The 12371-nt window shown below is 44.7% G+C and overlaps 1 protein-coding gene and 1 pseudogene across 1 annotated transcript; both read left to right on the top strand.

Annotated features, from left to right (window-relative positions):
- Window positions 1–5444: 5444 nt before the first annotated feature.
- Window positions 5445–5921, top strand: LOC136536472 (uncharacterized). Its single transcript, XM_066528755.1, has one exon. It carries the CDS (start codon window positions 5445–5447, stop codon window positions 5919–5921), a length of 477 nt encoding a protein of 158 aa, XP_066384852.1.
- A 2287-nt stretch (window positions 5922–8208) lies between these two features.
- LOC136536473 (secreted RxLR effector protein 161-like) lies at window positions 8209–10212 on the top strand (annotated as a pseudogene).
- Window positions 10213–12371: the final 2159 nt, after the last annotated feature.

Consider the following 12371-nt stretch of genomic DNA (forward strand, 5'->3'; position numbering starts at 1 on the left):
TAGGAAAGCGCCTCCGTCATGCTCGGTGAGCTCGTGTCATCAGCCGATGGAGACATGTCTTAGGACCTTGGGCATGTACGACACGCTTGTCAACATTCGTGAAGTTCCACGCGCGATGCCTGTCCTCTTGGAGGTCCTCGTCGAAGCTGACTAGGCCATGAGCGAGAAGGTGCTAGCCACGCTCGACGGCATCTTGTGTGTCGGCACTGGCCTCATGGCCACACGTGCATGCGTTGGTTGTGCAGGTGCTCATCGAGCGACGCTTCACCTTTGCGCCCGGCATGGCCATGACTTTCATCGTCTTAGAGCTCTAGCGCCTCTAGGGTGTCGATGCCTCTGGCACTGCCACATGCCACACCTCTACGATGTTGTGCATGGCTTTGAACGCTGTGGCCTACTGCCGCTCGCCACAATGTTTGCAAGGATAGTGTCAGACAACATGAACCTGCTTGGCTCCATGCCTCCATCGATCAGGCCATGCTGTGCCAGCTACACGCACTGTCCAGGAGCAGGAGCACTCGAGCAGAGAGTGCTCCATCATCAGCGCGGCCTCATTAGGGTAGTTGCCCTGGTACTTGTCGTCGATATTGACCACCGGCAGTGCAAGTGCATGCATAATCACAAAGAACAGCGCATACAGCCCAGTGCTGGATGCATGGATGCACGCATACGAATGCACCGGCCGAATCTGCATGATTCCCTACTTGGCAATGTAGCCAGGGTAGTTCGGAGCCTTGTCGCACTGGTCTACGATTAACACGTCGTTGATGTTGAGTTCAAACGCGTCGTACATGTAACCACCGCTGCAGCTGCAGTAGTCGGACCAGAGCAGTGTCGAGCACCTCTTGCTCGGACAGTGTCAGCAGGGTCACTGTCCTAGTCGCGTTTTGATGCCCTCCACCGAACCCACCTCACTACCATGGAGAAAGCTCAGTAGCTTCCAGCTTGCATCTTTGAATGACTCATTCACACATGTATATTCATTTGAGTATTTAGCATACACATGCAGGTAACTATGACATACCACATTATCCTTGGTCAGTTTGGTCTCCCCAGTCCCACGGGCAGAGCACGCCCCTGACGGGGACAGGCGGCTGCTTGTTGGACCTGGATGTGCTGCCACAGGCGAGGCTGCCGGTGACGACCTGCTTGTCATCAGCCTCGGGCAAGGTGCCGATGTACATGCTAGTGAACTCGCCCACGGTCAAGTCGAAGAACTTGTTGAGGCCAAGCTTTGCTTGCACGCCACAACAGCGCCTTCCAGAGCTACAAAGAGGGCATCTTGATGGGCCCTACAGGACATCATAGAACCACGTAGGCCCGGCGTCTTCGCTGGGCTGTGGGATGTCTTTGAACCACGTCGTGGTGGTCATGGGCTACGACATGAGAAGAAGAGAGAATTAGAGGGGTTAAATATAAAAACACATGTCATGCTATTATGCCACGTCAGGTAGAAATGCCTACGTGTATTATATGGACCTACGGTGTACTACTTACAAGTTTAGGGACCCAAAAAACCATTTTTTGAGTTCGTAGACCTAACTGATACATGCTTACAAGTTTAAGGGCTGCTGGTGCATTTAACTCTATTTAATATCCTGAATACTTCAAGTCAAGGTGACTAAATTATGCTAGCGCTTCTTAAACTTGTCCTGAATTCTCATTCAAGTCCTGATACTTGAGAATTGCACAGCCAACTCTCTAAACTTTAAGTTCTCATCTACATCCTGGTACCGGCAAATTGCACACTTACAACATGTTCGGCTGATGACCATATTGTGACATAGCTTGCCATGACTCAACGTGCCTAATTAAATTTAGCCGGTGTTTGATTCATCACCATATTTGTGGGGTGTTGCAGTTCATTTTCTATGCCAAAGATGGCCAAACTTTTGGCAAGACCAGAACTTTGGTGCAACATGTTCTGGTTCCAAACTAAAACTGCATTTGCCCCCAATGTGGGTTTTAGTGTATTGATGACATCCAAATTAGGGACTCATGAGATCTTAATGAGATATATTGCAGCTTTAGTCCCTTGAAAGTTTTAAAAAAGTTGATCTAAGATGAAATGGTATCCCTCAATTCTTCAAGTGCAAAAAGCGAACGAACCCAAAGCACTCTCCAAAGCCTTTTTGTTTTGTTTGGGGTTTAGGTATGTCATACTATAAAGAGGGATGCAAGTTTAGGGGGTCTGAGGAAGATAGAGTGCTCAAGCATAAAAATAAAATCAAAAGAGAGACACAAAATCACCTCATGAACATTTGGACATAGTTTGTGGACTATTGGTAGTCGGAAGTCCTAGCGTGAGCTGGGAGTTCCGGATGTCGGAAGTCCTAACGTTTGGTGCTGGAAGTCCCAGCGCTTGCCAACTTAGCCATAGCCCGCCTACGCACCTTCGCTTGTCGAAAGTCCCGACGGGAGTCGGGAGTTCTAGGTGCCGGAAGCCCTGACGCTTCGGGACTTAGTCGCCTGGCTTGCCATGTCTATCGAGAGTCCCGCCGAAAGCCAGAAGTCATGGCAGTTGGAAGTCCTGGCGACCGTCGGGAGTTCCGATGATATGTGAGCAAGCCTAGTGGACTATCTGCGTGGATAGTATTTTTGTGTAGTGCCGGAAGTTCCGTCGATCTGTGTCGGAACTTCCGACTTAGATCTAAATGGTTGAATTTATCTATGAGTATAAATAGCTCTCTCCTCTCTTCTAACAGCGACCCTATCGGTGCAGAAAGTGACCAACGAGTAAATATTTGTAGTTTTGCCGTACGTTGTGATCAGAGGTGGCCTAGCACTCAGTGACATAGGGTTTATATTGGTTCAAACAACGTGCCCTACGTCTAGTTTGAGTTGGTCGGTGACTTTATTCCTGAGCTTAGGTTCTCAAAGTTTGCAGTGGGATTATAAACGAGAAGGAGAAAGATGGGGGGTACAAGAGGTCCAGTCGGAAGGGCCGAGAGTGACGGGAGCCCCGCTATGGGCTAAGTGTTCAAGCGTGTGCTTGTGGTTCGAACCTGGCGGTTCTGTGGTTGTGAACTAGTGAACTTGATCGATATGAATGAATCTGCCTAATGGAAGATAGTACATCCCCTTTTATAAATGAAGGGGATGTCCTTACAAGTGCGAGGGAAGGAGTACGTTTGCTGCTAAGTCTTGCTTCCCACGCCGATGGGTACAAGATGATGGTAGGCGCCCACAATACTGTTGGATGTCAGATGCACATGGGAGGCTATGTTGTCTTCTTCAGGTATGGTAGACATCGGCACCGGCCACACTGTTGATACCTGGAGGCATGCAAGGGGTTTTACCATATTCACCTGGTACAGTAAATGCTGGCGCCCACAACACTGTCGATGCCCAGAGGCATGTGGGGGGAGCCTTACCGTATGGGAGATAATGGCGCCCACAATACTATAGGGGAAAATATCGGTGCCTACAACACCGCTTGGGTTCTATCATGTCAGGAGGGTTGCAGGGTACTGCCTGGTAGGTGCACAGGGTATGGTCCTTGGTATTACGGTTTGACTTGTATGCCCTACCTTACTTTCTTTGTCCGTTCCCTGGTCCTTACCGAGCAGGCATCCTCGGTCGGTTAGTCCCAGTCAACTCTGAATGCGCCAGTTGGAGAAGAGCAGTGAGCAAGGGTTTAGTACATCCCTAGTCGGAGACACGGGTCGGAGTTGGAAGTAGCGCTTTGGCCAGGCCTTCCGGTCGGAGAGGCCGTCCGGAGGCGGGCTGGAGATCAAAACGAGCGCTCCGGTCGGAGAGGTGGCCCAGAGTCAGAAAACGAGCGTCGTTCCTCCTCGGCCAGACCTTTCGGTCGGTGATTGGATCAACCTTCTGGCCTATCATTTTGTTGCGAGTTGGGCCGGCCCCTGAGTTGCGAGTTGTCTACTTGGACCGAGCCTTTGTTGGGAAGCCGGTCTACGAGGGACCTCGGGTTTATGAACCCGACAGACCCACTCATTCATTGCTCACCAACCTTTGTCCAAAACAGCTCCCAAGCATTCAAGGCACCCCTCTTCTCTCCCCTTTGCTCCAATCTTTGATTCCCCGAGGGTTTTGAGTGAAAGGAGAGTGGATTGAGTGAGAGAATCACTTTGACAAGCTTGAGCACTTGATTTCTTTGTCAAGCCAATTGGATTTACGTCTATTACTCTTGGGTTCTTGGAACCCTAGCTGGCTAGGCGTTGTCCAAGAGCTTCCATCTTGTGGAAGAGCCTTGGGAAGATTGTATTACCCTTGATTTCTTAGTGGAAAGCTCAAGTAACCTTTGTGGTTGCTTTGAGAGAGGCAAGGAGGTGGAAGAGACTTCGACCTTTGTGGTCACCTCAACAATGAGTGGGGTTGTAAGATATCTATCACTCAAAGTTTATTTTAGCACTTAGTAGTGAAATTCTTGTAGGTGCCAAAACTCCCGGCTGTTTGCGTCGGAACTTCTAGCTGTCAGAAGTTCTGGCCCAAACCATCGGGACTTTCGACTGTCACTGACATTTGACTTTGAGCTTATGCAGAAATTTTTAGATACGCCTATTCATCCCCCATCTAGGCATTGTTTAGATCCTTTAAATTGGTATTAGAGCAAGGTCTTCTTTTAGCGCTTCACCACGTGAGAAGAAATAATGTTGGAGACCGACAAGATGCAAGCCGACACCACCGAGATGGCCAAGAAGATAGCTGAAGAGTTGATGGCTGCTCAAATCAAGTTCTTCCAAGATGAAATGAATAAGATGCAAGATGAGATGAGCAAGATGAAGGAAGAATTGAGCAAGAAGGTTGATGATGCAATAAGTGGCAAGAATGATGCAACAAGTGGCAAAAATAAAGCAAACAAAGATGCCGCTAGTGATATTAGAGCTGATGAGCATGCTCATGGAAAGGGAATATATTCAAACATGAACTTCAAGTATGGACAACTCATCAAAAGTTCACCTCTACATACTCCTTCGGTCAACATTGGCAAGCCACCTCAATTTGATGAAACAAGATACACCGATTGGTCTTATAAGACGAAGATGCATCTCATTGCCGCAAGACTTTGGAAAGTTGTGGATGTTAGTGTGATGATTCCTACTGATGAAGATACAGAGATAACTGCATAAGAAGTGTACAATCTCCATCAAAATGCACAAGCCATATCATTGCTTGTGTCAAGCCTAGGTCCAGATGAATTTAGGAAGGTGAATGGAATGGAAAGTGCAAAGCAAATTTGGGATACTTTGAAAGTGTCATTTGAAGAAGATAAGAGTGTGAGAAAATGCAACATTGAGTTACTTCATGGTGAATTGGAAAGATTTGTGTTCTTGCAAAATGAAACAACACATTTCATGTTTGATAGGCTTATGGCATTGGTCAATCGCATAAGAGCTCTTGGAAGCACCGAATAGGATGACAACAAGGTTGCTAGAAAGATGTTGAGAACCTATAGAGCCAAGAATAGCATGCTAGCGTCCATGATCATGGAAAGGCCCGGTTATGATGAGATGATACCCCAAGAAGTTCTTTCAAAACTCAAGCATCAAGAGCATCTAGATGAAGATGCAATCAATACTCATGATCAAAATCCTAATGTAATGGGATACAACAAGAGTGCAGCCCTTAAAGCAATCCAACAACATGAAGGTCAAGGTTTAAGTCAAGAGAAGAAGAAGAAAGTGAAGGATGACTCCTCAAGTGAAGAAGAAGATTCCGATGCGGAGCTTGCATTTGTGATTATAAATCTTACAAAGTTTATGAAGAATAAGAGCAACTACAAGACCTATGGTGATGGAAAGAAGAGGTACAAGAAGAGGTTTTGCTATGGATGTGGTCAAACTGATCACTTCATAGCCAATTGCCCTAATGAGAAGAAGAAGCATATGCACGATAAGGATAAAGACAAGAAGAACAAAGGCAAGAAGAGAGGTGAAGCTTATCTTGGTGAAGAGTGAGAGCCAAATGATAGTGACTCAAGTGATGATGAGAAGAAGAAGAAGAAGAAGAAGAAGGGAGCCGCAAGCTCATCTAGTTGATTTCACATCAAATAGAGTAAATCCCTAGACTTGTTTAATGACAAAATCTAGCATGGATTGGTTATGGCATCACCGACTTGCCCATGTTGGGATGAGGAACTTGGCCGAACTTCAAAAAGGTGAATACATCCTTGGACTAACAAATGTTTTTTTTGAGAAAGATAGTATTTGCAGCGCATGCCAAGCGGGAAAGCAAGTTGGAGCTAAACATCCTATCAAGAATGTTGTGACAACCGAAAGGCCATTAGAATTGCTTCACATGGACATATTTGGACCCGTCGCTTATATAAGCCTTGGTGGTAACAAATATAGTTTCGTAATTGTTGATGATTATTCTCGTCTCACTTGGGTATTCTTTTTTGCGTGACAAGAGTGAAGTACATGCCATCTTCAAGAAGTTTGCAAAAAGAGCCCAAAATGAGTTTGATGTCAAGATCAAGAGAGTTAGAAGTGATAATAGGATGAAGCTCAAGAACACCAACATTGAAGAGTTCCTTGATGAAGAACGAATCAAGCATGAGTTTTTGGTTTCATACACTCCACAACAAAATAGTGTCGTGGAGAGGAAGAACCCAAAGCTCATTGAAGCTGCAAGAGCAATGTTGGATGAATACAAGACTCCAACCAACTATTGGGCTGAAGTAGTTAGCACGTCATGTCATGCTATCAACCGCTTATATCTTCATAAGAAAAGGGACAAGACCATCTATGAACTTCTAACCAGTAAAAAGCCTAAGATGCACTACTTTAGAGTTTTTGGACCCAATGTTTCATACTTAACAAGAAATCCAAAAGCTCAAAGTTTGCACTAAAGGTTGATGAAGGTTTCATGCTTGGTTATGGTACTAATGAACATGGATATCATGTTTTCAATAAAACCACTAGTTTGATTGAAATCGTAGTAGATGTGACTTTTGATGAAACCGATGGCTCTCAAAAGGAGCAAGTCAATATTGAGATTGTAGGTAATGAAGAAGCTCTACATAAAGCCATCAAGAAGCTTACAATTGGTGAAGTAAAGCCAATCGAAGATGAAGAAGATGACAATATTATGCATGTTGATCTTGAACCAACCACTCATCATGTTTCATCCAATGAACATGGTGAAGCTTTCGCAACAAGAAATGATCAAGATGGGAGATCAAATGAAATACAAGGTCATTCTCATGAAGATGGTGTCAATAATAAGCAAGCTCAACCTCTACCCAACAATGAAGAAAGAAGTGAAGACAACCCTCCAATCGATCATGACCATGATGATGAAGATGATGGCCCCATCCAAAGATCTACTCAAGTGCCACATCCTAGAGTGCATCAATCCATTCAACGGGATCATCCTGTTGATAACATATTGGGGAGCATCCGATGAGGGGTAATGATACATTCTCGTTTAGCAAATTTTTGTGAACATTACTCGTTTGTTTCTCCTTTAGAACCTCATAGGGTGGAAGAGGAACTTGATGATCCAGATTGTGTGATAGCCATGCAAGAGGAGTTGAACAACTTCACTCTAAATGAAGTCTGGTCCTTAGTGGAAAGGCCCAAGCAAAATGTGATTGGAACCAAGTGGGTATTCTGCAACAAGCAAGATGAGCATGGCATGATGACAAGGAACAAGGCAAGTTTGGTGGCTCAAGGATTCACTCAAATTAAAGGCTTAGATTTTGGGGAAACCTATGCACTGGTGGCTAGGCTAGAATCGATTTGTATTCTACTTGCCTATGCCGCTCATCATGATTTCAAGCTATATTAAATGGACGTGATGAGTGCATTTCACAACAGCCCCCTATCCGAGTTGGTGTATGTAGAGCAACCACTGGGCTTTAAAGACCCTAAGTATCCCAACCATGTCTACAAGCTCGACAAGGCGCTCTATGGGCTCAAACAAGCCCCTAGAGCTTGCTATGATTGTTTGAAGGATTTTCTACTCAAACAAGGGTTTGAGATAGAAAAGGCTGATGCTACTTTATTTACTCGTAAAGTCAATAATGATATCTTTGTTTGCCAAATATATGTCGATGACATAATATTTGGTAGTACTAATGTGGCTTTTTGTGAGGAATTTAGTAGGATTATGATAAATAGGTTTGAGATGTCCATGATGGGAGAGTTAAAGTTCTTTCTTGGATTTCAAATCAAGCAACTCAAGGATGGTACGTTCATAAGTCAAACCAAGTACACCAACGACATGTTGAAGAAGTTTGACATGGATAAGGCCAAGCCCATCAAGACACCTATGCCAACCAATGGACATCTTGACCTTGATCAAGGAGGAAAGGACATCAATCAAAAGGTATATCGCTCCATGATTGGATCCCTTCTTTACCTTTGTGCATCTAGGCCCGATATTATGCTTAGTGTGTGCATGTGTGCAAGATTTCAAGCTAATCCAAAAGAATGTCATTTGATGGCCGTTAAGAGAATTTTTTGATATTTAGTGCACACTCCTAATTTTGGCTTGTGATATCCTAAAGGCTCCACTTTTGAGTTACTTGGCTATTTTGATTCGGATTATGCCGGTTGTAAAGTAAACCGAAAGACTACCACCGGGACTTATCAATTTATTGGTAGGTCTTTGGTGTCTTGGAGCTCTAAGAAGCAAAACTCCATTGCTTTGTCCACCGCCGAAGCCGAGCATGTGGCGGGCGGTGCATGTTGTGCCCAACTACTTTGGATGAAGCAAACTCTCAAAGACTTTGGTTGTGAGCTAACCAAGATTTTCCTTTGTGTGATAATGAGAGTGCCATTAAAGTTGGCAAACAACCCTGTAAACCACTCTCGAACAAAGCACATAGATATCTGGCATCACTTTTTAAGAGACCACGAAGCCAAAGGAGATATTGCAATTCATCATATGAGCACCGAAAAGCAACTAGCCGATGTCTTCACAAAGCTCCTAGATGAGTCAAAATTTTGTGCTTTGAGGAGTGAGCTAAATATCATTGATTCTCATAACGTGGCTTGATGTCCTGTACATAATTTGTATGATCTAGAAAGGAGAAAAGATTTGCTAAAGTTTTGTGTGATGCTTTCAAAATCTATTTTATAATTTTCCTATGTGACTATTGCTTTGTGTTGGATGGTTGAAATCTAGTCACATGTAAAAATGTTAGTGTCCATCATATCTTTGCCCCACATGGTGTTGTGAGCACAAGTTAGGATGTTTTTTAGTCTTACTACATCGAAAGTCCTGGCTCGAGCCAGAGTCCTGGCTCCGACTGTAACTACCGACTCAACGCTGGAAGTTTCGACGCAGATCTAGGCAGTGCCTCTTTGACCGCCTCTCGACCGCACCTTTGACCTAGGGTTAGAAAACCGCTTTTGACTATGGCTTAGCCCAGTAACCCTTCATTCATCGTCTCCCACCCGCCCACCCCTGCGCTGCTCTCGCGCCATCACCGCACCGCGCCCCTGCCCCGTTGGTGTTGCTGCTCGGGAGTTCGCCCCCGGCCTTGGTGATGTGCCCACTGTTGATCCTGCTAAGGAAGCTCTTGATCAAGAAGGAAGGACTATTGCTGAGGATGTGTGCACCATGACCCCACCTTCTGGTCCGGGCTATTTTGGGATCAGCCGGTTGCTTTCGTTCGCCGGTCCTACTCCATCCATCTGGGAGCCTCAGCGCACCCCCAATCCCGCCGGTGGCTACACCCCGTACTTGATGGTGGATTATCATCACCATGTGGCTAAGATTCATCGTCGGCGTGCCCAACCTCTCTATGATGATCCCAAGGATTTGAGGATTGAGTATAGGTTCTAACAACCATTTCATTTTGACTTCTATCATCATTTGGTGTATCTCCGCTACATCAACAAGAGAGAGGCTCCAGTGGTTTAGATGAAGTCCATTGACACCTAAGAACTTAGTAAATTGCCTGGGTAGGAGCTTAAGCAGATGATCACTGACTTAAAGAGGATGGGGTTAGCACAGCAGATGGAGTTCCGCAAGCCATGGAACAACAATATTATTTGTCAGTTCTATGCCTCCTACCACTTAGACACTCATGAAGATACCCATGTCATTCATTGGACTACTGAAGGGAAGCATTACAAGGTTGACTTTCCTACCTTTGCTTGCCTTCTTGGTTTGGATCGTAGGGATCGCTGCTCAACTACTATTGCTGAGATTTTCCCTCTTGCTATGGATGAATATCAGTACATGTATTTGGATGGTCATCATGCTGATGGGCAGACAATTTGGTTGAAGCCCTAGTACTATGTGCTTAACAACATTCTTCATCAAATCTTGTATCCCAAGCGCGGTGACTCTACTTTTCTTCATGATGACTCTCAGGTGGTTCTTGACTGTTTTGGCGATGACTTTACCAAGTTCTCTATTAGCCGGTACATTTGGATAAAGATCTTTGATGCTAGTGAGGATGTGGTGAAGCACTACCCCTATGCTCCGTATATCATGCATATCATTGAGCATGTGTCAGGCATTCACTTCCCTATAGACAATCCTCACAAGAAGCTCAAACTTTCCAACATGCTCTCCCTTTAGGCAAAGCGCGAGTTGGAGGAGATTGCTAAGGGCAAAAGCAAAGGCAAAGGTGCTTTGGGTTCTTCCTCCCATCGTGCTTCTCCACCATGTGCTTCATGCTCTCACCGTGCTCATAGTGAGGAGTCTCCATCCTCCTCTTCCCTCGGTGGTAAGCCCCTAGCAAGTTCAAGTTCTTCATGAAGTATATGTTTGGAGCTTGTTGTGCGAGTGCTGAGCGTGAGCAAGAGATGCTAGTGAGGATGCATCGCATTGAGTAGAAGCTTGACATTCATTCCGCACCACCTCGGGACTTGGAGCCACTTCGTAATCCTTTTGAGCTTTATGATGAGGCTTGCAAGGAATACTATGGAGAGTCATCTGATCATCCCCATCCCCATGGCAAGTTGCAAATGGATGTCGATGATGAGGAGTACCACGATAAAGATGATGACGACGACGACGACGATGATGATGGTGGTGACCGTGATGATGATGAGGACTACGATGATGAGTAGTCGGTTCTTTCATGCGGCCTACCCTTTTTGGCACTTGTTGACAAAGGGGGAGTATTAGGCTTTGATCTTATTGTAATAAGTTAGTTGGTCGCTTGGAGCTTGTGAGACTTTAAAACTTTTAGCTTGTATGAACTATGTCGTGTGGTGGCACTATATGATGGACAACTATATTTGTGTGTGTGATGGATGATTATAGGACAAGTAATGTTTATCTACATATCTTTTAGACTCTACATGTGAATGGTGGATGTTATTTTGGATGGCCATGTGTTGTTTCAAGTTGTTACTTTGAGATCTTGGCTATAATATTTTCTTTTACTTGTTGTGTGAATATAACATGTCATATTGTATCTCCTTTTTCATGGATATTCACTTGTTCACATACACTTGTTGCACCCCACAGATTGTAAAATTTAGGGGGAGTTTCTACTTTTAATATATGCAAGTGATGTGTTGATGATCATCATTGAAATTCAAATTCATTTCATATATTAAGGGGGAGCTCTCTATAAATTTTGGGGTTCAAAAGCTTTAAATTCTTACATTCTTATGAAAGCCTAAGTTGGTTGTCATCAATTACCAAAAGGGGGAGATTGAAAGTGCATTTGCCCCTTATGTGGCTTTTGGTGTATTGATGACATCCAAATTAGGGACTAATGAGATCTTAATGAGATATATTGCAACTTTAGTCCCTTGAAAGCTTTAAAAGAGTTGATCTAAGATGAAATGATATCCCTCAATTCTTCAAGTGTAAAAAATGGACAAACCCAAAGCGCTCTCCAAAGCCTTTTTGTTTTGTTTTGGGTTTAGGTATGCCGTACTATAAAGAGGAATACAAGTTTAGGTGGTCTGAGAAAGATAGAGTGCTCAAGCATAAAAATAAAATCAAAAGAGAGACACAAAATCACCTCATGAATACTTGGACATAGTTTGTGGACTTTTGGTAGTCGGAAGTCCTGATGTTTGGTGCCGGAAGTCCTGGTGCTTGCCGACTTAGCCGCAGCCCGCCTGCGCACCTTTGCCCATCGGGAGTTCCGGGTGCCGGAAGTCCTGACGCTTCGGGACTTAGTCGTCTGGCTTGCCATGTCTGTCGAGAGTCCTAATGGAAGCTAGAAGTCTCGGCGACTGCCGGGAGTTCTGACAATATGTGAGCAAGCCCAGTGGATTGTCTGCGTGCATAGTACTTTTGCAAAGTGCTAGAAGTTTTGGTGATCTGTGTCGGAACTTTTGACTCAGATCTGAATGGTTGGATTTACCTATGAGTATAAATAGCTCTCTTCTCTCTTCTAACTGCAACCCACTCATTCATTGCTCACCAACCTTCATCCAAAATAGCTCCCAAGCATTCAAGGCACCCTTCTCCTCTCCCCTTTG

The sequence above is a fragment of the Miscanthus floridulus genome, chromosome 2 (assembly GCF_019320115.1).
Source record: "Miscanthus floridulus cultivar M001 chromosome 2, ASM1932011v1, whole genome shotgun sequence".
Lineage (NCBI taxonomy): Eukaryota > Viridiplantae > Streptophyta > Magnoliopsida > Poales > Poaceae > Miscanthus > Miscanthus floridulus.